General features: G+C 43.5%; 3 protein-coding genes across 3 annotated transcripts; 1 reads left to right on the top strand and 2 right to left on the bottom strand.

Moving 5' to 3' along the window:
• Nucleotides 1-828: 828 nt before the first annotated feature.
• On the bottom strand, nucleotides 829-2,743 carry camk2n1b (calcium/calmodulin-dependent protein kinase II inhibitor 1b). The gene is made up of 2 exons (XM_062541172.1): nucleotides 2,302-2,743; nucleotides 829-1,910 (listed from the first exon to the last, which is right to left on the bottom strand). Exons 1-2 carry the CDS (start codon nucleotides 2,468-2,470, stop codon nucleotides 1,840-1,842), a joined length of 240 nt encoding a protein of 79 aa, XP_062397156.1. The 5' UTR covers nucleotides 2,471-2,743; the 3' UTR covers nucleotides 829-1,839.
• A 495-nt stretch (nucleotides 2,744-3,238) lies between these two features.
• Nucleotides 3,239-6,127, bottom strand: mul1b (mitochondrial E3 ubiquitin protein ligase 1b). The gene is made up of 5 exons (XM_062541171.1): nucleotides 5,874-6,127; nucleotides 5,279-5,443; nucleotides 5,092-5,179; nucleotides 4,832-4,952; nucleotides 3,239-4,620 (listed from the first exon to the last, which is right to left on the bottom strand). Exons 2-5 carry the CDS (start codon nucleotides 5,396-5,398, stop codon nucleotides 3,891-3,893), a joined length of 1,059 nt encoding a protein of 352 aa, XP_062397155.1. The 5' UTR covers nucleotides 5,399-5,443; nucleotides 5,874-6,127; the 3' UTR covers nucleotides 3,239-3,890.
• A 9,531-nt stretch (nucleotides 6,128-15,658) lies between these two features.
• On the top strand, nucleotides 15,659-18,011 carry fam43b (family with sequence similarity 43 member B). The gene has a single exon (XM_062541169.1). It carries the CDS (start codon nucleotides 15,892-15,894, stop codon nucleotides 16,936-16,938), a length of 1,047 nt encoding a protein of 348 aa, XP_062397153.1. The 5' UTR covers nucleotides 15,659-15,891; the 3' UTR covers nucleotides 16,939-18,011.
• Nucleotides 18,012-22,573: the final 4,562 nt, after the last annotated feature.

Genomic DNA, 22,573 nt, shown 5'->3' with positions numbered 1-22,573 from the left:
CAAGTGTGTAATTGAGTTGCAGAGCTGAGCAGAGCTGCACTCACCCAAGTAGCTGTCAGCGTTGCTTTTGAGTCCATAAGATGATAACAAGAGAGCTGAAAGCCGTTGGGTCATTTTCACTTGATTACCCTCCTCATCTGTGAAGCTGACTGAAAGTGTCCTCTACTCAGTAGCTTCCACTCGTCAGTGGTGAGGACGGAGAGCCTTTGGCTCATATTATGACTGCAGTATATTCCTCAGTCATGTTGGAATCGTTCAGTTTATTGGAGATGTTTTGAATGCCATAGTTCATCTGTCAAACCTCTGTTAGCATTAAACAGGACCACACAGAGACAGTAGACTCACAACATGATTGCTTCATGCCACGAATCGCAAAAGGGGGAAATCCACTATGCGTTTCGGTAAAAAAGTATGTCATATGCAGTATCCAGGCCTACTGTATAATATTCCCAAGCAGCTGCTTTGTCGAGGATAAAGGATTTCACTAGTGCCTCATTGACTTTCAGCTCAGTGAATATTATTAGTTTTAGGAAATCCGAGGGTATACCCACACTTAAAACAGCTGGATTTGAAAACACCCGTTCAAGCATTTCCGGAAGTGTGATATGGCAAACATGGAAACGAGCATGATGGTATATGACAGTGATGTAGTAAGCTGATGCTGAGGTGAAAGTTCCTATAAATATGAGTGACCAGACCAAATTATGAAAAAAACAGATGAGCTTTGATGTTTGGGAATTTCTTTGAAGTAAGGTATCACTTGTTAAGGTCAAACAACAACATTGATGAGGCAGTTACTTGCTTGCTGTTAAAATAATAAACAGAGGCTTGTGTGATTTGAGAGCTTTCACAATCTTTATTAAATCAAAAGGAATGAGCAGTCCATATTTTCATATTTTAATGCCATAATTTCAATTGCAGATAGCCCTGTTAAGTGCAACATAAACAGTTTGTGAAGACATTGTTGAGGTCATTCAAGTACAAACAAATAAAATCAGTACATCAGATTCAGTGCCATACCGTTAGGATATCAGGCCTGCCTCATGCAAAAAGCTGATAGTAAGAAAGTACCCTGAAAGAAGCAATAGCCAGGCTTATAGAACATCACGAGCACAGGAACACAAAGGAAAGTCTGCCGGCACAGGGAAGTATTTGGCACAGATGTGATACCGCCCCTGTTCAATAGAATATAGGCCATACATCACATTGAAAAGTGCTTGAACTAATACAAGTATCCAAACGGACTGATTCATAAATATATCCATTTTATAAAAATACACATCTTACTTTGAAGAATGAGCAGGCAATGTACTGTATGTATAGCCTATGTCATGACAAAAACACATACATTAGCAACATAAAAAATGGTTAGTTTAAAAAGGGAGTTCTCCTTTATTTGTCTCTCTATAAAAACAGATTTCCATTTCTGCAACACTGCCAAAAAGGATACAAAAGGTAATAAATTTGATAATTCAAAGAGGAAATAGACCTACACACCATTTTCCATAGTACACAAAACGGTCATTTTTTAGATTTATGGTTGATAAACAAAGTGCTTGGTTTCAGAAAGCAACAAGAGTTGAATGTGTGCTTATGAAGTGCAGGCGATTCTCCCCCACGTGTCTGCTGTACATTATCATCACAGACCAGTAAGAATTTCATCATAACAGCCGAAAAGGAGAAAGGTGAAGGATGACTTTCCATTCCCTCTTTTCAAGTCTGCTTCGACTCTGCACCGTTGTGTTAGCGAAGACAACCCACACTGCGGTTTCAAAGTGCTTTCGCCAACCGTGGGATGATATATTTTCACTGCACTCCTCTACGGCTGACTTTCGAGTCTTATTCTCCTGGAGGCGCTTTTTCGTTTGTATTTTTCAGGACTTCATCAATCTGGTCGTCTTCAATGACAACTGAAAAAAGACAGAGTCAAGTTTATATATCTAGGTATGATCTTTGTGCCACTGTAAATGCAAAATGAAACATTTGTAAAATCTGTTAAATAAATAAATAAAAATAACAATCTGACACCACTTCCCAACAGACTAATAGGCTATCATACAAGGCAATAAGTCCTTAGAGCTAATATGTTTAATCGCACTCTCAATACGTCTACGACTGAGGGAAGACCGACCAAAACAAGCAGCAATTTGAAGGTGATAATGGGCAGAACTTGATGCCTTGAATTACAATAGCCCTTTTCTTGATCATTTGCCATTTTCAGGCGACTAATTTATTCACCGGTCCATCAAAGCGCACTTCAAGAAAGCAATCGTTAAGGCAAGATATGAAAAATGATCTCACCTCGTTTACTTCTTCCAATCTGTCCAAGTTTTGGGGGTCTTTTATTCTGCGACGTACCAAATAAGTTATTGGTATTCTGCAAACGACAGGTGATGGAGAGCTGATCCACATCTCCATCATCGCCATAATGAGTGATATTCTCTTCGTTGTAGGGTAACACTTCTGACATGGTGTTTTCAAACCAGTCACCAATGATCGATTAAAAATGGGAATTTGCTGAGGGGGGCGAGCCGCGTGCACGACCACCATGATGTGACCGCGCGTCGAGGCGATCACGACCGATGGCAAAAATAAAAATGCGTAACCTGCGCAGGCCCGTTACGCTTCCTCATATGAAGTTTTAAGAAAGAGTTGCATGAACATGTACTGAGCTTCCGACATTTGAAAATATTCTTCCTGAAAATCTGATGCAGAAAAATACGCACTGCTTACAAACTGGTGCGTATAGAAATGATGGAGATAAATACGCATGCAACTCTTCTCTTGGGTTCATTTGGTGCATTGTGTAGACTACCTGCCAGTTATGCTGGAAAGTTGGCGTGACTTCCTCCTTAAGCATGAGCAAGAAACATGGTTTGCATGGATGTGCGTTTCAGTTTCTTCAGTTTTAAACATTATCTCTTTGAATGCAAGGTAACATAGGCAGCTTGACGCTTATTCTATTCCTTAATACCCATGCCAAACGTCTGCATTCAGGGCCATTTCTTCACCATCGCTCCAGCAATTATATCACAATTGTGTCGTCTATTTTCGCTGAATAGCGTTAGTGACCATTTTAACCCTGACATTCATCCACAAATATCACACCCACTTAAATACCCATACAACAACTGCACAACGTGCTGATGTGTTTCGGCCTTCATTTCTACTTTCTTTGAATATGGCGGACACTTCCCTCTGCTGGACACTATTAAAATCACTTGTAGTAGCCACTGAATGCTTTGAAGTCAAACTTCAATTTTATTATTGACAATAAAACTCTCATGGAAAAACAATAAATGTAGAGCTGGATTAGAATGTTCAAATAATAACAACGATTTCATCTTCAATGAAATGCAACCAATACCCAGCGTTCAGAACTTTTAAGGTTTAAGAAAACACCTGACTGTACTTTCAGCCAAATCAAATTCAATATAGAACCAGCTGATTTATTACCATTTACCAAAAAACACAAATCAACCTCAACAGATTGATTTTGATATGACACATGATACTTTATAAATTAAGGCTGCAACCTCATTTAATAGACAAACGTATTCTTTATGCATTACACAAAGAAAAGCACAGCTCACATAAAACCTGACAGAGCAATTTCATCACTCACAGTCTAAGTATCTAGAGACTGTTATCCACACTATGGGCTCTTCTCTTTCGTCATTTTATCTATTCACCCTTCCTTCCTTCCTTCCTCGGTCCTTCGGCTCATTCCCACTGATCTATAAAAGAATGATGGGGTGGCAACAATGGCATAGTCTATCCAGTGTTCTTTATAGATCAGTGGAAACGAGCCGGAGAACCGAGGATCGAGGACCGAGGACCAAGGAGAGCGGTTGAAAAGGGGCCTATTCCTCCATGTTCCTTTGGTTCTTTCAGCTGTTGTAAAGGGGAACCACCCTGTCGATGACTGCCCGGCATATGGGGCACTTCTTGGGCAGAGGGAGGGCCTGGTAGCAGGGCTCGCACGTGCAGACGTGGCCGCACTCCAGGAAGACGCAGGTCCGCTGGGCGCTCAGGCACACGCTGCAGGCGCCGGCCGCCACGGCGGACTCGTCCATCTCCAGCTCGCGCATGCGCCGCCGCTGCTCCTCCTTGAACTCCTCGAGGGCGCCGCGCTCCTGCCGCCGCCGCCGCCGCTGCGTCCACTGCCGCCACAGGATGTAGAAGAGCGTGACGCAGGCGGCCAGGCCGCACAGGCCCGCCAGCAGCCTCCAGAAACGGGCGCTGCTCTCCTGCTTGCCCAGCAGCGAGGCGTAGTCTTGCCGCGACAGGAAGTAGCGCAGGCCCTGCTTGGGCGGCTGCAGCTTGACCAGGTTGTTCTCCAGCACCAGCTCACCCACGCCGGTGACGCACTCGCCCAGACGCAGCATCTCCTCCGTCTCGCGGATGCCCTTGGGCCGCTCGCCGCTGATGAAGTGGCTGATCATGTTGCTCAGGGACTGCACGGTGGGGTGGAAGGTCTCGTAGGTGGTCTCCAGGTTGAGCTCGGACGCTTCCAGGGGCCGCACGACGCGCACCGACGCCATCACGGAGTCGTCGTGGGAGCAGAGGTCAAAGGGGACTGTGTTGGTGCGCTGGTGGATGATCTTCTCACGATCATTCCTAATAAAGGAGATCAGAAAGAGCTCAGGAAAGGTTCAGATGGTTATAAAGTAATAAGAAGTGTAGGTTGAGCACTCTACCAGCATAGAACACCATCGATCAATATCAATACATTTCCTACTTCTTATTGTAGGGACCAATATAAAGGCTACCCAGCCTAACTCTATTCAGAGTGCTTAAATTACTATGTTACAGTAGAAAACTAAGTTACCACAGATGAGTTGTACGATTCCACACCATCTTCTTCTCACGAAGAGTGAGTCTCTCAATAACTCCTTTGGTGTTGTCAACAAACTGACTGTTGAGTGTCTCTTTCACAGACCTCACCACCCCTAAAAAACAGCAACACTGCATCAAAATGAAGGCATGAGAATCTGCCTTTTCAACGTAGATGAGCACCTCATTACTTGATTTTCATCATGGTTTTCATGTGGGTGTAGCAACATCTACCAGCTGATGGTAATCCATTACCTTCTATGACAGCGTATGGTACACATTTCCCTGGAGCCTTGCTGAGAATGCTTCTCAGATCCTGGTCTATTGAAATTTTCTTGGCTTCCTGCAATATTCAGTTTATGGTGAAGTTTGAAAACTGGATACAACAAACAACAATAGTGGACACAGCATGGTAAACTTGCCTTCTGAACTCAAAACTCACCTTCAGGCTATTCGCAGTGGCTGCCTTCTTCTGATAGACTGAGTACAGCACTGCTGTAACGGCTGAACTGGTAGCCAGCAGAATTATTTGTGCGGTGGATGGCCTCCCATTAGACTCCATCCCTCATTTGTCCAGACTTACAGGGAGGGCACCTCTATGTCGCACCTATAAGAAATGGTAGAATGCTATTGAATGTTGTTACTCGCCTTGTTGCTGTCTTCTGTGTCATATGCTTTAACAGGGTATTAGCCTGGGCTACAAGTTCACGGCAAGGTCCACAATAAGCTAACTGTCACCTCCGTTTTCAAGCACTGAAGTAATGAAACAGGTAAGGTTAGCAAGCGATAGTAGTTGGAAAAGTCTAACTTCTCTGTGTTATGGCGTAGTTTGTACAAAATAACAATGTAGAACACGACTTAGCAGCAGCTAGCTTGTCAACCTGCAGAGCAAGTAGGCTAGACATTTTCACAGCTGTACGTAAAAGAGTAGACTAAGTGTTACTTCGTCGAAGCCCAGCATGAAAATAATTGAGAAAATGTAAAAAGTTGTAATATTCTAAGACAACAATGTAGCTACAAATACAAGTAACAGTTACCTGATTTCTTATAGTGTCAAGGACCCAGATGGGGAGTTTGCAGTTAGCTTGACAGACAGTGCCGTTCAGGGAAGTGTCGAAAGCAACATTAAGGCAACTATTTTAAGGCGTTTTGTCACATGCGAATTTATAGACTTGATATCAAAACACACAATGCTAGATATGGACAAAAAAAGACAGCTCTTCGAAGCTAATGTTAACCATTAACCGACTACCTGTCTATATCCTACTTCCGGTGTACCTTTGGCAAACAAACAGCAGATGGCAGTGTTTTGCTGCGTTGAGATTGGCGTTTGTGGTCGCAACACCAAAACGGCCCAGGCTACAATTTCATCAGCTAAGAGTTTTTTTCGGGTGTTTTTTTTTTTTACCAGCGTATTTCATCTGCTGTTTGAATTGGGTTTATCAACTCAAGCAACATCATGAGTAGGTCTACATAACTCATTTGCCTCTCTTTTGTTTCTCTGCCATTTTCATTCTCTTGCTTTCTCTCAGACACAATGCACTCACACAGGCTACACATCGACTTCCACACCACACACAAACACACAAGAGAAGGCCTATTCATGAGACCCACACATAAATGATCAAAATTGATTGAGGTGATTTAGAGGTGAATTAGAGGTCATGATGCAATCTAACAACAGTAGAACCCATGTGATGAATGCAAAATAGCGATATTGAGCGGAAAATGCTAATTTTATCTTGCACTTTAACTCTGTGTTGTTAGGCCTGCTGTGTTTACATTGCACACATCATTTTTGTTGTGGTTTAATAACTGCAATTTGTTTTTAGGAAATGTTACCCATTTTCACCAGGCTACTTCTGGGAGCTAACCTTGGGTCTGTCTAAATTAAATCAGTCCAAGATGATTCCAGTTGGTTCCAAAAAAACCTACGCAAGCAGAGAAATGCCCTAGGTTGGTAGGCATTAGATTACAGTACAACCTGAGAGTTTCTTTAAAGTGCTTCTGCCTAGGGGCCTTAGTTCTTTGCTGTTGGAACCTCTCTCAGATGCATCACATAGGCCTACTAGCTGTTCATAGGGATGGATACTAAGATGATACCACCATGTAATTTACTTAGCCGACCAAAGGGTTCAGAGGACACATAATCAATTTCACTTTCACATCACAACAGTGGTAAACTCTGGGTGACCTCCTCTGTCTTGCCACGACAAGCATCTACACAGCGTACAGCCTTGCACTTTGTGATTGTGAACGGTCATACCATTCACTGACAAGGGAGCTACTATTCATTTGAATGTTTGAGAGCAGGTGAGAGGTTAAATTATGTGTTGTGGTGCCTGTAAAGCGTCATTTACTTGTAATGGCGCAAAGGTATGAACAGTGTGCCGCCATGAACCCATTCCATTTCTGCAGATATTTCACATTTATGATGTGTCACAGGTGCAAGAAGACAACCTCACATCTCATTGGTTACCCAACACAATGCAGAAATAAAATATTCGTATTTAGTTTCTGATTTCATAATAGCCTACATTTTGATCATTTTTCCCCATTCATCAGTCCAAATTATTTATGATTTCTCCAAAATTACAATCTAATTCCATCTCATACACCAAAGGGTTTAATGCAATGTATAAGCATCCTGATGCAATTAGAACAAGTACTGTAATTTGGGGAAATCACAAGCTGTACTGTTAATTAATGTGCTTTTTATTATTTGCAAATTAAACCATTGTTTAATGGGGCCATTTGGAGGTTTATTTTTTATTTTTATTTTTTTCATTTTGGGTATCTTCAAGGGAGTGCATGGCATTCAAGATGCATCCCTAAAATCATAAATCATTCGTCATAAATCATTATTCATTTCTTTATATTGCACCAGGCTATGGCATTTACCTTATTGAAATGATGGATGCATCAAAGTGTTTTGCCACATTTAAGTAATGAGAACATGGTGCGATCGAGCCTCAGAAAAGAGGTGCCGTGTCTTTCGGCACAAAGACTGACTCACGTGGAGTAGAACATGCCCCAGGCCTTCACATCAACATTACCGACTTTAGTGGAGGTATAAGTGACTAACATGAAAGGTACATGGACACAGCTGCCTTCTTGAACTAGATATTCCACACAGCGGTACAACGTATATGAGAGCATAATGGTGTTACCACCTCCTAGGCAAGTTAGATAGATAGATAGATAGATAGATAGATAGATAGATAGATACTTTATTGATCCCCAAGGGGAAATTCAAGGTAAAGATAAAGATAAAGATAAAGCAGACACACAGATTTAATGCAATAACATGTCTTATACATTTCTTATATAGGCCTACTTTGTGGAAAAGTTTTATGGCAGCTGTAATGTATGACAGCTGTAATGTTTGTAATGACAGCTTCAAGACATGCCTTGTATAATGAAACTAATCAGTCAAAGTATTCAGGTGTGATTTTTGGCCCATTCTTATAAACGGGAGTCGAGCACGCTGATAATCCAACGAAATTCCCAGGCTACCTACTCGCTTTCATGTCAGCAGCACTCTTAGTCTTGACTGAGGCTTCAGGGACTGAGGTTTACCAACGTTCCACACACACAGTTAAACAAACTGGCATCTGTTCCATCTCCACCTCCAAGCCTACTGTTGGTATAGTATTTTTAGGGTGATGTACAGTGCCATCTCTCCTCCAAACATTCTGTGTAGTATGACATCCAAAAAGTCAACTTTTGCTCTTGCCTGTTTTGCAACAAAAAGGTTGCAAAGGTCTTGGGAGAGCTCTTTGCTTTTGCCCATCATGAAATGTTTCTTGTGTGTGTGTGTGAGTGAGAGAGATAGAGAGAGTGTACGTGTTTATAAATGTAAACTACTGCTCTCAAACTGATTTAATGCACTGAATCACATGGGCACATCACATGCAGTAGAACTTCATGAAACCTGTTGTGCATTAAGAGGTTATCAGATCCTACTTGTCAAATTCTGTGCGGTTCACACCTCCTTGCCACAAGATATCATCGATTGAAGTGTCCAATTTGTGCATTTATATCTTTCACTTGGTGGTGCTACATCACAAATGAGCAGTAATGGGCATTCTCACAAATATTTCGTAATCTTGGGGAATTATCCTGTACAAAACCAAATAGCTAGCGGCTAGGTTGTATCTTTGCAAAAACCTCTCTGTTTTTGTGCCCCCAAAGCATCTCCCTGTCGGCAGCGCACTCACTTGTCATTGTAAACAGGTACAGTAGGCACACCCTGGCCAGATGGAGAGGGAGGCTTTGGGAGAGGCGAGGAGAGCTGGGTAGCAGCTGTGCTCAACTAGAGCTAGATGGAGTAAATTGCTGGAGGCATGTGCAAGATAGCTGCAGATGCGCTGCCTAACAAAGCAGCACTTCTCATGGCTCTCAGTATCGTAGTAGACGTCATAGGTGTGTAGAACACAGCTACACATAGACACACACCTGTTTATTCTCCCTTCTCCACCAAATAGAAATCAGAGGGACAAATGTCCTCTAATGGGACTGAAATTGCATGTACTGGAGGAAATGGGAACGCTGGGTGTGCTGGAATGAATCAGAAAAAGTGTAATGGATTCTGGAGAAAGCAAGAGGGAGAGCCACTGGTTTGTATAATGAGTGTCTGACATTTTTTTTTCACAAGAGAAATATGATATATACAAAATATACAATCTAGCCTACCTCTGTTGTGGGACATAATGGTTTGGTTCAAACTCATATTTTTGCTTCTTCATGAAAACAGCTTTTGGAAGTTTCTTGGAGTGAATATGATACATACAAGTTAGCCTTTCAGATGCAATTAAATCACATTTGAATTTCTGAGTGCTCCTTTGTTCATTCTCACCACACTAAATGTAAACTCATCCAGTGAACGTTATCTCTCACAATCGCTTTTGACAGCTCTGAGGTCACAGAAGTGCGTCTGCCAGTGTCACGCCTTACTCTGACATCAAGCCATTTGAGGTAAAATGGAGATAGGCTGATGGTCAAGTGTTTAATTATGGTCCTGCAAAATTGTATGGGATAATCAGAGAGGCGATCATCTTGATTTTAAGCTGCTTACTGTACAAAGATGAGGAAACATTTATGTTTGAAGTCAAATATGTATAAATGAAAGCTTTTCATTACAGCTGCCCCATGAGACATCCATGGAAAAATGAACCATAAAATTTGCATCGCATAGAAATCCACGAACATCTAAATACTTTCTCAAAGTCTGAAATGGACTGATTTGAATGCATTATACAACAGATGTGCTGCTCGTTCACAGCCTGCCTGCACAAATTGTTATATTTGGAAAAAGAAGAGATTCTCACTCTCTAAGTCTCTGACATTGTCTGTTGCCATGCAAGACAGGACAAGCTCACAGTGTCATTTTAACAGCAGTACAATAATTCCTTTAATGTTGTATTGTATTCAATAATATGATTGTTTTTTAAAGATTATGCCAAAGAGAATATGTCATGAAATATTGTTCATGTAGAATAATTCAATTCAATTCAATTCAATTCAGTATTATTTATATAAAATTGTCTGACTTTGAAATTGTCCCACTTTTACAGAGCCCAGTGCCTGATCTACTGATATGAGCTATAGTGCTGTGTCAGAGAATGGTAAAAGTTTCATGGGCAGATAGATAAAAGTATCAACCTTTATTATCTGGATATCTAATTATGGAATTGTATGGATACGGAATAATATCAAAACATATTCACTGAACCAGTTGACTGATCATTTATTCTTTATGAATAGTGGACCTTGCAGATTCCGTTTCAAATGAAAGAACTTAATGTCAGCCTGTTATTTGAAAAAGATAAATATCCTGCCACATCCTTAAACCTCCTTATTATTCACGGGGAAAATGTATGCAACCAATCAGAGAAGCGTCTCTGGCACTTAAAGATATTACAATCAAGCCGTTTATTGAGGGGCACACTATAAACTTGGACTGCTGCCCTTGAGGAGGGCTGGACAAAAAAAGGCAGCAGATGAAAGATGGAGTCATTTGGTACAAGGGCTTTCATTCCCCCCTCTCTCTGGGGACGTTTAGTGGCTAGCCATATTTGCATTCAGCCTCTTACATAACAGCCCACGCTGATGAGGCTGAGGGTTCTAGACGTGTACCATGCTCATGAGACATTCAGGGGGGGATCGAACAGAGCAACAAGCACGGAGGCGTCACTAAAGGGGATTGTCTCTCATTCCCCCCTGAATGATTAAGCAAATATTGTGAGATGTCAACTAAGTTTTTTCCTACAGGTCAGCTTCTTCTCATTCATTTACATTGTCCCATATGCCACAGCTCAGGTGAATGTGTCTGTTCTTCTATACATGTGTGCACTCTCCTATGATCAATGCTGGGCTGGTCAACATCATAAATCAGCAGCAGCTCTCAAATCACTCCACATGTGCAGAGGATCGGGGGAATGTTCTGGTCCACACTCATCAGGGAGAAGAGAAGAGGTGGCCTGTCCATCAACAAAACCAAGGCATTACGAAATTGTCTATATTAACATTTTTAAATGTCACTGTCAGCTTTACTTATCAATGTGGTATTAACAAGAATGTTCAGCATATTTCATTTTTTTGGCAGCAATGGTTAAAAAGATTCTATCAATTTCGTTATACAATTATTTTGTCCAGCATCTCACTGTGGCAAGTAATGGCATCTCACCATAGTGGGGGACCGGGGTTATCTGAGCAGGAGGCAGAGAAATGCACTCTCCTCTGTCATCTGGCACTACTCATTCTTTATAGGAAGCATTGCTTTGCCACTGCCCTCCTCTGTGGCTATAAATCAAGCATCTAGCAGACAGGCCTTTGCTGCTGAGCCCTGTGCATTGATTACAATGTCTGGGATAAGCTTAGCATGATGAAGAGAGAACCAAATTCAATTAGCTTGCCTAGCCAGCAATATGGAAAGCAAATATATTGCATGCCGATCAAAGGACCGGTTTGCAGAACGAATTGTAAGTAACACAACAAAAGAAATCCTTTTTTTCAAAGGCGAGGGTTTAGATAACAGTAATTGGATTGATTCAAAAGTGCTCCGTTTTCTCCCGATGCTGCATGCAAAAAGGAAAGTGCTGATAACGCTAGACAAAAGGAGGGCAAACCGAACTTGTGGCTGTGCTCACTACCACACACCCCAAATCTGAAAAAAAGGCATGTTGTTCAGAAGAGACAGTTATTGTCAGAATTTGCAGTCTGCAATCCAGGGGGGGGATATTTCTGCATTTCCTCTCTAGTGGCAGTCTACTGGAAACGTCTAATGAGAAGAAGAAACAAACAGTCATTATGCAGTTTAATGGCTGTCTTCATCGTTCCACAGGGGCGCCACTAATTAGCTGGGAGGGCGTACATAGTACAGTACATCTACCCAATTCTCCGACCAAATAAACTATGAAAATGCATCAAAGCTTCGCTCATCCATGTGTTATACATGCCTGTTACCACAGATTTCCATCATTATACAACTCAAGTGCATGAAGATCCCTAATTGGGCCACGTTGTCACTTGTCATGGTTATTGTTCCGAATAGAAATTACATAATGTGTGGCTGTCATATGAAAATGTAATGATCAGCCCCATCACTTCTTTCAGATTTGAGCTGTAGCTGTTTGAGGCTGCTTAGAAAGCCAATCATGGCTGAGACACTCATTTGGGGACTTGAGAAATTGTAGCCTAGAAGCCTGGATGTTGCTGAAATTCATGCGAATTTCTGGAAGCTGCCTTACTTTGACACAACTTTCAATCAAGTTTGTATTGATTAATTTCCATTAACGGGGTGGTGTGTGTGTGTGTGTGTGTGTGTGTGTGTGTGTGTGTGCGTGCCTGCGTGCGTGCGTGCGCGCGCGCGCGTGTGTGTGTGTGTGTGTTGGAGGGGGGGGGGGGTATATATATAGTATGTATCTGTACTTGAAGTAACTTGAGGTACTTGAGGTATCTGCTGTCTCTTATATTGGCATGTGTCCTAATGTTACTTGAGTATGGAGTGGGGTGGGTATAAGAGGCCCGTTGAGTCTTGTAGCCGTGGGCCTTCATCAACACACTGACAAAGAGAGATGCCCACTCAACAAGCCCAGCTCAGGACATCTTTCTTGTTGTTGCTGCTATTAAGTATTGTTAACTATCAGTATAGTGGTTGTAATGCACTCTGTTGACATGTAATAGCCGAAATGGTTGTGAATGAGTATGCTTGAGTAAGTAAGAATACCTACTGAGTGGTTTGGTTGCAATGGGAGGTCCCTAACTTGTAGCATAAAAATTAAAGACATGTTGGGCATCTAAAAAAATCTGTGCTTTCTGAACAAACACATGTTGCAGAAAAGATAGCAACTGCTCATTTATTGCTCATTCAGTAGGAACAAAATTGCCACAGAAAAAGTCATTTGTCCGTGTGCTGTCATGTTGCATTTGCAGTGGGGCTGCACCTGTGACCACATCAGCCTCAGGAACCATTAGCTCCTGAAGATAAGGCACAGAGAGCCCCAATCAGCACAACGGCAGAAAATGAATGGTGACTAATACGAATGCAGAAGGCCTCTCGTTTGGCCCGGAGTCGATTCCTTGTCTGATACCTCCTTAAGTCATTTATCAGCTCTCCTCTCAGGCCATGATAACTCTCCCTCCCATGATCAGTCAGTGCGCACACAGGAACATCCATCTCAGTAAAGGCCAGCTTGACATGGATGACTTCAGCACTGCAAGGCCCATGTTAATCTTCGGTGGCATATAGGCAACTGCCTCCAATTACAGCGCTGTGTTCTCTCATTAGGAATGTGCCGTCTCAAATGGACTAGCGTTTTAACAGGTCGCAATAGAGAGGCAAAGAGCTCTCAGAGGAGCCATATATCCCTAACAGAGGTTAAATAAGGAACACACTGTTCAGCTATTTTTTCTGTGTTGTTGTTTGTTGCTAGTGTTGTTGTTTGTGGTTTGATACTCCTTCAAATATATAATGTAGCTTCATATTAATGGACGCCCTGATATATTCCCCATGCCCTCCGAGGAGCCGGTGCTGTTGAAAAGAGCACTCTCTTTCCCATCCAAAAAGTTCAAATGTCACTTAATGCTCTTGGCTATATATTTCATGCTCAGAGCCTCTAGTATTTTTGGGTCACTAAGTGAAGCTAAATCTAAGAATACTTGAATAGCTGAGTTGTATTGAGTATGATGTGAACATGAAAGAAAATGGAGCCATGCAGGATTTTGTGATAAGTGGACCGTACTAAAACAACTATTTTCGGTTGCTCCATTCCAGGACTCCGTACAGCATGCTTGCAATATGAGAAATGGCATTTTGTAAAATAACTCTTGGATGCAGAGCCTGTACATCATATTTTGAGTTGGCCCCTTTATACATCAATTGTATCAGCATTTCACACAGATTGAGCGGAAATGTTCAGAGCTGTGCATATTTTTCTTCCTTGCCTCATCAGACACTGTAAGAATAAAAAAAAATGATGATCTGTTAGAAGTGGGGCAAGCCTTCAGGTTTCCAAACACTTGAGCTTCAGAAAACATAATTGCATAACAAACTGAGACTACCTCCGTTTAATATGGGCAAACACTCCATTACAGTGTGGATGTGTGCTCACATGTATCTAATGACATGTTCTGTATCGGCCGTCATGTTACCGCTCCAGTAATGGACGTTCAGGTGGCAACAATAGATAAGAATGAGTGTCTCTGTTCGAGTCAGCACCTCATATGGAGACTTCATCTCGCGGTGACAAATGCACTCTCCGTCTCAGAGCTGGCCCATGAGGCTGATAGATGCTCGGTTCACGGTGATTCATGGGTGTTGCTCCCCTCGCTATTCTCTCTCCCAAAATGGCCCACAGTCAGTCAGGTGCAAACCAGAGGCTAAACATAGAGGGTTTCATTACAATATCTGAACTTGGTGTTATTTTAAGATGTTTGCTTTATGATGTGATGAATTAGGGGAGAGCTATGGGCTGCATTCTTTGTGAGTAGAGGAAAATTCTGTCAGCACCCTAAATCAAATAGTAATTGCAGAATTTTTCCAAGGACGTTCTTGCCAGATTTGGGTGTACTATAGCCTGAGGTTACGACTATATTCAGCTTTTTACTGTAAGCTCAGTTGTCAGAACTCTGTGCTGCTCTACTTGAGGGTTATTCGAGTTTTGTTATTGAATTGCTGTTTCATCTCAATGAATTAATATTAGTTAATTTATTGTAATCCATACTTTATATAATTTGATCCCTGGAATCTCTTTTAATGAATAGAATTCATATGCATGCTGATAGCGAGCAATAACCTCTCATCTTGCCTGCAAAGAATAATTCAGTGTGTTTTCTAGCAGCAATGCCTTGAGTCCACAAAGTTAGTGTAGATGGAACTGTATCTCAGCCTCACAGCATCACAGCCACATTTACTTCAAGGAAACTTTATTATTTTAAAATGTATACAGACCCCAAAAAGAACAGCTCATTTCATAATATTTTAGAAAAACCCCAGGAGCACACTGACAGATGAAAATAAAACTATGAAATGCTCTCAATTTACTGTCAAATGGTTTGCTTTGGAGATGAAAACTCGTGGGCAGGGAGAAATAAAAGGGACGGAGGGATGAAAGAGTTAAGCAAAGGATGCTCAAGCACCAGGCTGTGTTCCAAGCACTGCTCCGCTCTCAGTGATGCAGCCAGACGGTAGAGAAGAAGAGAGAGAGGGAGGGAGGGAGAGCAAGCAGAGAGGGAGAGAGAGAGAGAGAGAGAGAGAGAAAGGAGGAGGAGGATGTAGAGAGGAAGGAGGAGCGAGTGGTGGAACTGACTGGCTCAGGCTCACCGCTCTCTCAGTCTCTCTCCAGTGCGTGGCAGAATTTCCTCTCTCTGCTCTGTCTCTCCCTCTCCCCAATTCACACATACACACACACACACGCACGTGCACGCACGCACACGCACACACACACACACACACACACACACACACACACACTTCTTCTCTTTCACTCTCTCTCATTAGCTTGCACAGGGAGAGGGGCTTGATGCCTGCTCCGCCGCTGGCTTGCCGTAGCCATGCTGCCCTGGAGAAGGAGCAAGTTTGTGCTGGTGAAGGACGAGGAGAAGAGCAAGCCCAAGAGCCTGGGCGCCGGACTGACCTACCACTCGCTCCTGTCCTCGCTGCTGCACGCCTGCCCTGACCTGCGACCCGACTGCCCCTTCCACTGGCTGGCCAGCGTCTTCCAGAGCAAGCGGCAGAAGGTGGAGCTCAACCGCGAGGAGCCGGCGTACGGCGTGCGCTACCTGGGCAGCGCCGTCACCATCCTGGCCAAGGGCGAGGCCTGCGTGCAGGAGGCCGTGGCCAAGATCTGGCAGCACAGCGGCTACGGCGAGCAGAGCCTCAAGCTCAAGCTGAGCGTGGGGCCGCACGGCATCCGCATGGGCGCCGACGCCAGCGGCCGCAAGAAGCCCAGCCACCTGTTCTCGCTCAGCCGCATCACCTACTGCGCCGCCGAGGCCCACCGGCCCAAGATCTTCGCCTGGATCTACCGGCACCAGGTGAAGAACAAGGCGGTGGTGCTGCGCTGCCACGCCGTGCTGCTGGCCAAGGCGGAGAAGACGCGCGCGCTGGCCCTCAGCCTGCTGCAGAACGCCTCGTCCTCCTTCAGCGAGTTCAAGCGGCTCAAGCGGCAGAGCGACTTCCGCCACTGCCGCCAGCAGCTGCTGGGCGAGGGCATGGTGCCCGTGGCGCCCCGGCGGCGCTTGCTCAACGGCCAGTGCCACTACCAGCCGCCCGCCGACAAGCCCAGCAGCGCCACGCGCCTCTGCTCCATCACCGAGGAGGAGGAGGAGGAAGAGGAGGAAGAGGAGGACGAGGAGGAGGTGGAGGACAGTGAGCAGGAAGGAGAGGACGGAGAGGAGGAGGAGGAAGAGGAGGAGGAGGTGGTGGACGATGATGATGAAGATGGGAAAGCTGTGGAGAGGGAGACGGGGAGAGGTGTGATGGTAAGGGGGTCAGCGCGGCTGTCCGAGAGGGACGTGCGGAAAATCGTTAGCGGACTGGGCGAGTGCACCATCAGCTGCTCGGAGGACGGCCAGATCACCATCAGCACACTCCTGTGACGGCCAGAGAGAGCGCCGGACCGGATGACCTCGCTCCCCGCTCCACTCGTCCACAGGAGCCGCGCTGAGAAGAAGAAGAAAACAAAAAAACACACACACACACACACATTCCGTGCCTCCTCGGATCTCCCCTGGTTCCACGACTTCACTGTGTTGTTGGGATACGAGAGTGTGAGGAATACAAAGATGAGGCGAAAAAGTGTCCTGGCTGTTTCACGCCCGTCACCTGCCGTCTGAGGCGTACAGGCTTTCGAAGGAGAGAGTTCAAGTCGGACATGACATATAGCACAATAACAGAGGATAAGGAGAGAGTCACTTGAAGACGACAGGGCACCCTGTATCCCTCTGAGCCAAGCTACCACTGCACACGAACTGAAGAAGAGCAAAAAAGATTTGTTCCACTGTGGTGTTTGTATTTTTATGGTAGAGTGAGTATTTAAGATAAGCTCTAATTTTTTGATAGATTGGCAACATTTTTGACGAGGAGAATTTGTACAAAAACAGAAAGATGTACATTTTATTTTCTGATGTATTGCGTAAGCCCTCTGTAATTTTCCACAGCTGACCTTTCCGTGTGCACTTTGGTCTTTTAAGAGACATTTAATATGCTTTTACAGTTCCCGTGAAATGGACTAATGAATTATACCATCATTTAGGAAATGAGCCATTGAGTCGACATATTTATTGCCATCATTTCTTAGAGGGGATCTCCCCTCCCATGCATGACAGCAGAAGACATCACCACTGACATTTATGAGAACTTTAATATCATAAATGTATGATATCCCTGTGATACATCCACGATTGAAACCATGGCTACTGTACAGGACAGGGGTGCACATTTTTCTACACTTTTGTCTGGAGGTTGAAAAGCTTTGCAGTGTTTTGAGAAAATACCTGTAAATATCTATGTGTGCATACATGTTTTCAGACTCTATCTAGAAGGCTAAGAGGTTACATTTGAAGAACATGTAAACTGTGATCACAGCCTGTATTTCTAGTCTTCTTGTGACACCGGATGACACCATTTAATTCTTTGGACATGACCATTTAATAAACTGTCCTCACTTGTTTTTTTTCTCTCCGTGCACCTTTGTTTCCGTGAGTACTAAGAATTCTGCATGTTTGTTTGCACCGCACGGCTGAAATCCTAGGGTGCAGTGATTAGTCATGTTTTTTTATACCTGATTTCATACAGGCAGAATGATCTGCATGAATGCCTCAGTGGCAAAGCTGATAAACACATTACCAGATGGGTGTCCTGTGTCGCTGAAGGAGAGACCGTGCTATTGGGCACTCAGCTTTTTTTTCGCCGGAGCAAGGCAATTAATTGGCTGATTGGATTGTTGAGGAAATGAACATAAAATACATGCTTAGGCAACAGCAAGAGCTCTCACCGTAATGAGACATCAACAAGAAAAGCCCTCCAAGTTTCAGTGGGTCAGTTCCGGCAAAGCCTATTATCACAGCCTCAGTTACATAAGGGCCAATTCATGGCAATTCTTCTGTTGATATAGTTTAATGCATGCTATCTGAAGTGTTGCATAAGTTTTCACCGAACGTTGTCTGCTTGTGGATTTTTTTCCAAGGGAGTGCTAGCTGTCAGTATTTCAGGGAACACAGACAGTTCGATTCACTGAGCATTGAATTATTTAGATGGATCGCACTAGAGGGAGTTTGGAGAAATCAATTGCCGTCGATCCATTTCACAAATAATTGTCTAGTAAAGTCAAGGATTACACAACATTTTTAAGAGACAGTGTTGCCACTCTTGATGACAAACCCTCTCTAACTCTAATTCAGGGGAGAAATATTATGTTAATATGCAGAGGAGGCATGTAGTACTTACTGCCAGAACACCATGTTCCCATTTCACTGGGAAACCATCTCCCTGCCACAGGGCAACCACAGACAAGTATTCAACCATTCTAGCCACATGCATATTTAATAAAAATACATTTTGAACCAAGAGGCAGGACGATATGAAACAAATGTTTAATGTAGAACAAACTAGATAAATCAAATTAGCACAACAGACACACAAAAACACTTTTTCAGCCAAGGTCCAGATGAGTGTAGGGTAGACACAGTAAGGCAAGCAGCCCCCCTTTCACTCACACACACACACACACACACACACACACACACACACACACACACACACACACACACACACACACACACACGCACACACACACACACATGTGCACTCGGAGGCTTTGCATCAATCAGTATTATCAATGCCAGCCTAAAGAAATTTGAATTCTATAAACAGAATAGTGGGATTTTCTATTGAGGACTTGAAATGCACTACACCTCTGTCTAAGACACATACACACACACACACACACACACACACACACACACACACACACACACACACACACACACGCACACACACGCGCACACACACACACACACACACACACACACACACACACACACACACACACACACACACACACACACACACACATCCACCCACACACACACCCCCCCCACAAAAAAACACACAGAAAGAAAGAAAGAGAGAAAAAGAGAAAGAGTGACACAGCAGGAGCGTACCTGTCACCTGCTCTCAGACGAACAAAGTAATGCGTCAGCAGCGGTGATGCCACTGATGCCGATGCTGCTGGACTCAGGCGAGGCTGCTTCAGAGCCAGCGTTAATCAGCCCCGACGCTGCCAGAGAGAGGAACAAGGTGTGCTGGGCCAGGACACCATGGATCAATGAGCCATCCTTCAGGAGGGAGGTGTGTGAGTTTGGTGGAAATATGGAGTGGGATGTTGCACTACACCTTGCATGTGCAATCTCTCATGCTCCGGTGTGATTGTGATTGTGTGTACAATTTGTATTCACAGGAAGACCTCAGGTGTGTTAGTGCTAGATTTAGCCTTATTGGGTTTTAACACACAATGTGCTGAAAACCAATCCCCAGGCTTAATACATTGTTCATAACTGCCAGATCTTTGTTCGACAAAAAAAAACAAATGTTGTTCTTTGCAAAAAAAAGAAAAACAGCAATTCTCCTAATAGACATAAGAGGTCCAGACATAATGTCAGAGCCATCAAAGACAAAAAAAAAGAGTGTATGGAAAATGCATCACCATCAGAAAAATTAACTACACGTCATGCATGGGATCCATTTGGCAAATTGTATCCCTGAAAAGCAGAAGACGCACCTGGCAAAAGTGTCTAATAAAATATCCTCCGTTCCACGGTTATGCAACAGTCATAAATAAAGCAAGAGATCCCTGCCATGCCTAAACCCACAGAGTAATGAAATCTCCAGTAAAAAAAGCCTGTGATTAACACAACAGAGCAAATGTTCCGCAGGAGCAGCACGTCCCTGGAGAACCGGCTCTCTGTTATGGCTGACGGAGAAAGAACAAGCTCTATTTGCTGAATATTATATTGCTGCTCAAGAAAAATCAAAGCCGCTAAGCCTGTGCCGGTATAGAGCTGGGGCTGCACGGCTGAAAGAGAGCGTGAACCTTTGACGACGGGTTCATCTCCTCCGGGGATAGGACCAGTGGGTCATCCAGCGTATGAGCGTTCCCCTCCCGGGGAGGCAGTGACGCCTTCATGAAATATTAAACACACGAGAAGTAATTTATCGAGAGGAAACCTCTTGCATGCCAGAAATGAGCTTCTGCAAAGCAAACATGACAACTCAGGATCCCACTTCATATAGTAGGCTTCCTCATTACAGAATACTTACGTAAGTAATGAGCTCCATTGTATACTTCTCAAGTAAGCACATATAAACAGTGTACATCACCACAACCCACCTTCCAGTGCACCCTTACAGATACTCAAACATGTACCAATGTAAAAGGAAAAATACGTAATACCTATTGATATAATGGGAACCATGTCTGTAAATACTATGCTCTACTATGTGTCAACACAGAACAACACTAATTTAAATGATAAACAATAAAAAGAGTTAAACCATTTTACTTATACAGCAGTTGATACTAGACGCTGTATTGACAATGGTTAAAGTCACAGACATCCTGCAAGATATAAAGACGGCAAAAATAAAATCATATATAACATGAACATGAACTTGAATTGGCAAAGAATAATTTCCAATGTTATCATCCATCATCCTCTAAATGAGCTACAATGAAGCCCATCCTCTAACTGACATTCAAATCATCCACCCTAACAAGTGCAGAAACTTCAGCACATTTAACATTTGCCTCATGCCTCAACTTCAAAGATCAGTGAATCCCGTCGTTAGTAGGAAATGTATGAAATCAATATTCAACACAGTTTTAAAAGCTAATGCCTTCTACTGCCTAGTAATTGAAACGAATGTCATCTTGGTCACTTCTGATATATGATTACACATGCAGAGTGCTTGAAATGTATTCCCATTTAGTGCACTGATTCCATCAGAGGCTTTTCATTTTGTGATGTTATCCAGTCTGTCCTTTGATGTATACGTTTGATTATTCAGTTAATGTATTGGATTAACTTGTTTCAATTATTCCAATATAACTTATCATTTATAGTTCCTAACTTCCTGCTGTGGCTTGTGCTATTTATTACATATCATTAGGTGATGATCAGGAATATTGATAATTAAATACATTAATCTATCCAATCAGCTTGGAAAACAGACAGCAATTACTGTATATTCTTTTTACATCAACATTTCTTTTCGACTTACCATGATATTCAAGGCACTTGTGGTTTGTGTTAAAAGCAATGCACTCTTGTTACAAAGTCAGCCTTTGACCACCGTAATGAAGAACAGAATGAGGGGAACCATTCTTCCTATTGGCTGTTCTAATGATTGGACTCATCTGCCCAGGGGAATGAATCCATCCTGGGCCTCCAGAGTCCGCCCAATAACGGAGGGGATTTGTCATTAACGTCTTGGGTCGGGGCAGGACGACTGCAGTCTCCCCAGCCTTCACTCCGAAGGGAAAATTCCCTATTCTCTTTGATGCGGCTGCTCCGATCCAGGGCATTTTTTAATAAGCAGCGGTGTAAAAGAGAGAGCTGAGTCCCTTTTGGAGAATGTTGTTTGGAGAGTGCCCTTTGAAGAAAGAGCAAAGAAGCTTCTATCTCTCACACACACTCTCTCACACACACACACACACACACTCTGTCTCTCTCTCTCTCTCTCTCTCTCTCTCTCTCTCTCTCTCTCTTTCTCTGGACTGTTCACAGAGACAGCAGGGAAGCAATCAAGCCCAGCATCCATCTTTCCCCAAAGCCCACATTACCTGGAGGAGGAGGAGGGGAAAACATGAAGAGGGGTCACTTACTGTGGACATGTGTCTATACATACAGTACATGTGCACGCGCACACACACACGCACACACACGTACACACACACACACACACACACACACACACACACACACACACACACACACACATTCAAATTATGCCTGGATCTGCACAGATTTTTTGACATTTACACACACACACACACACATACTGTAGGTGCACACAAAGACACACACAACACACACAGACACACACAACACACACAGACACACACACAGACACACACACACACACACACACACACACACACACACACACACACACACACACACACACACACACACACACACACACACACACACACACACACACACACACACACAC

Source organism: Sardina pilchardus, chromosome 7 (genome assembly GCF_963854185.1).
Source record: "Sardina pilchardus chromosome 7, fSarPil1.1, whole genome shotgun sequence".
Lineage (NCBI taxonomy): Eukaryota > Metazoa > Chordata > Actinopteri > Clupeiformes > Clupeidae > Sardina > Sardina pilchardus.
Note: the sequence above shows the minus strand (reverse complement) of the source record. Positions and strands in the feature narration are given on the sequence as shown.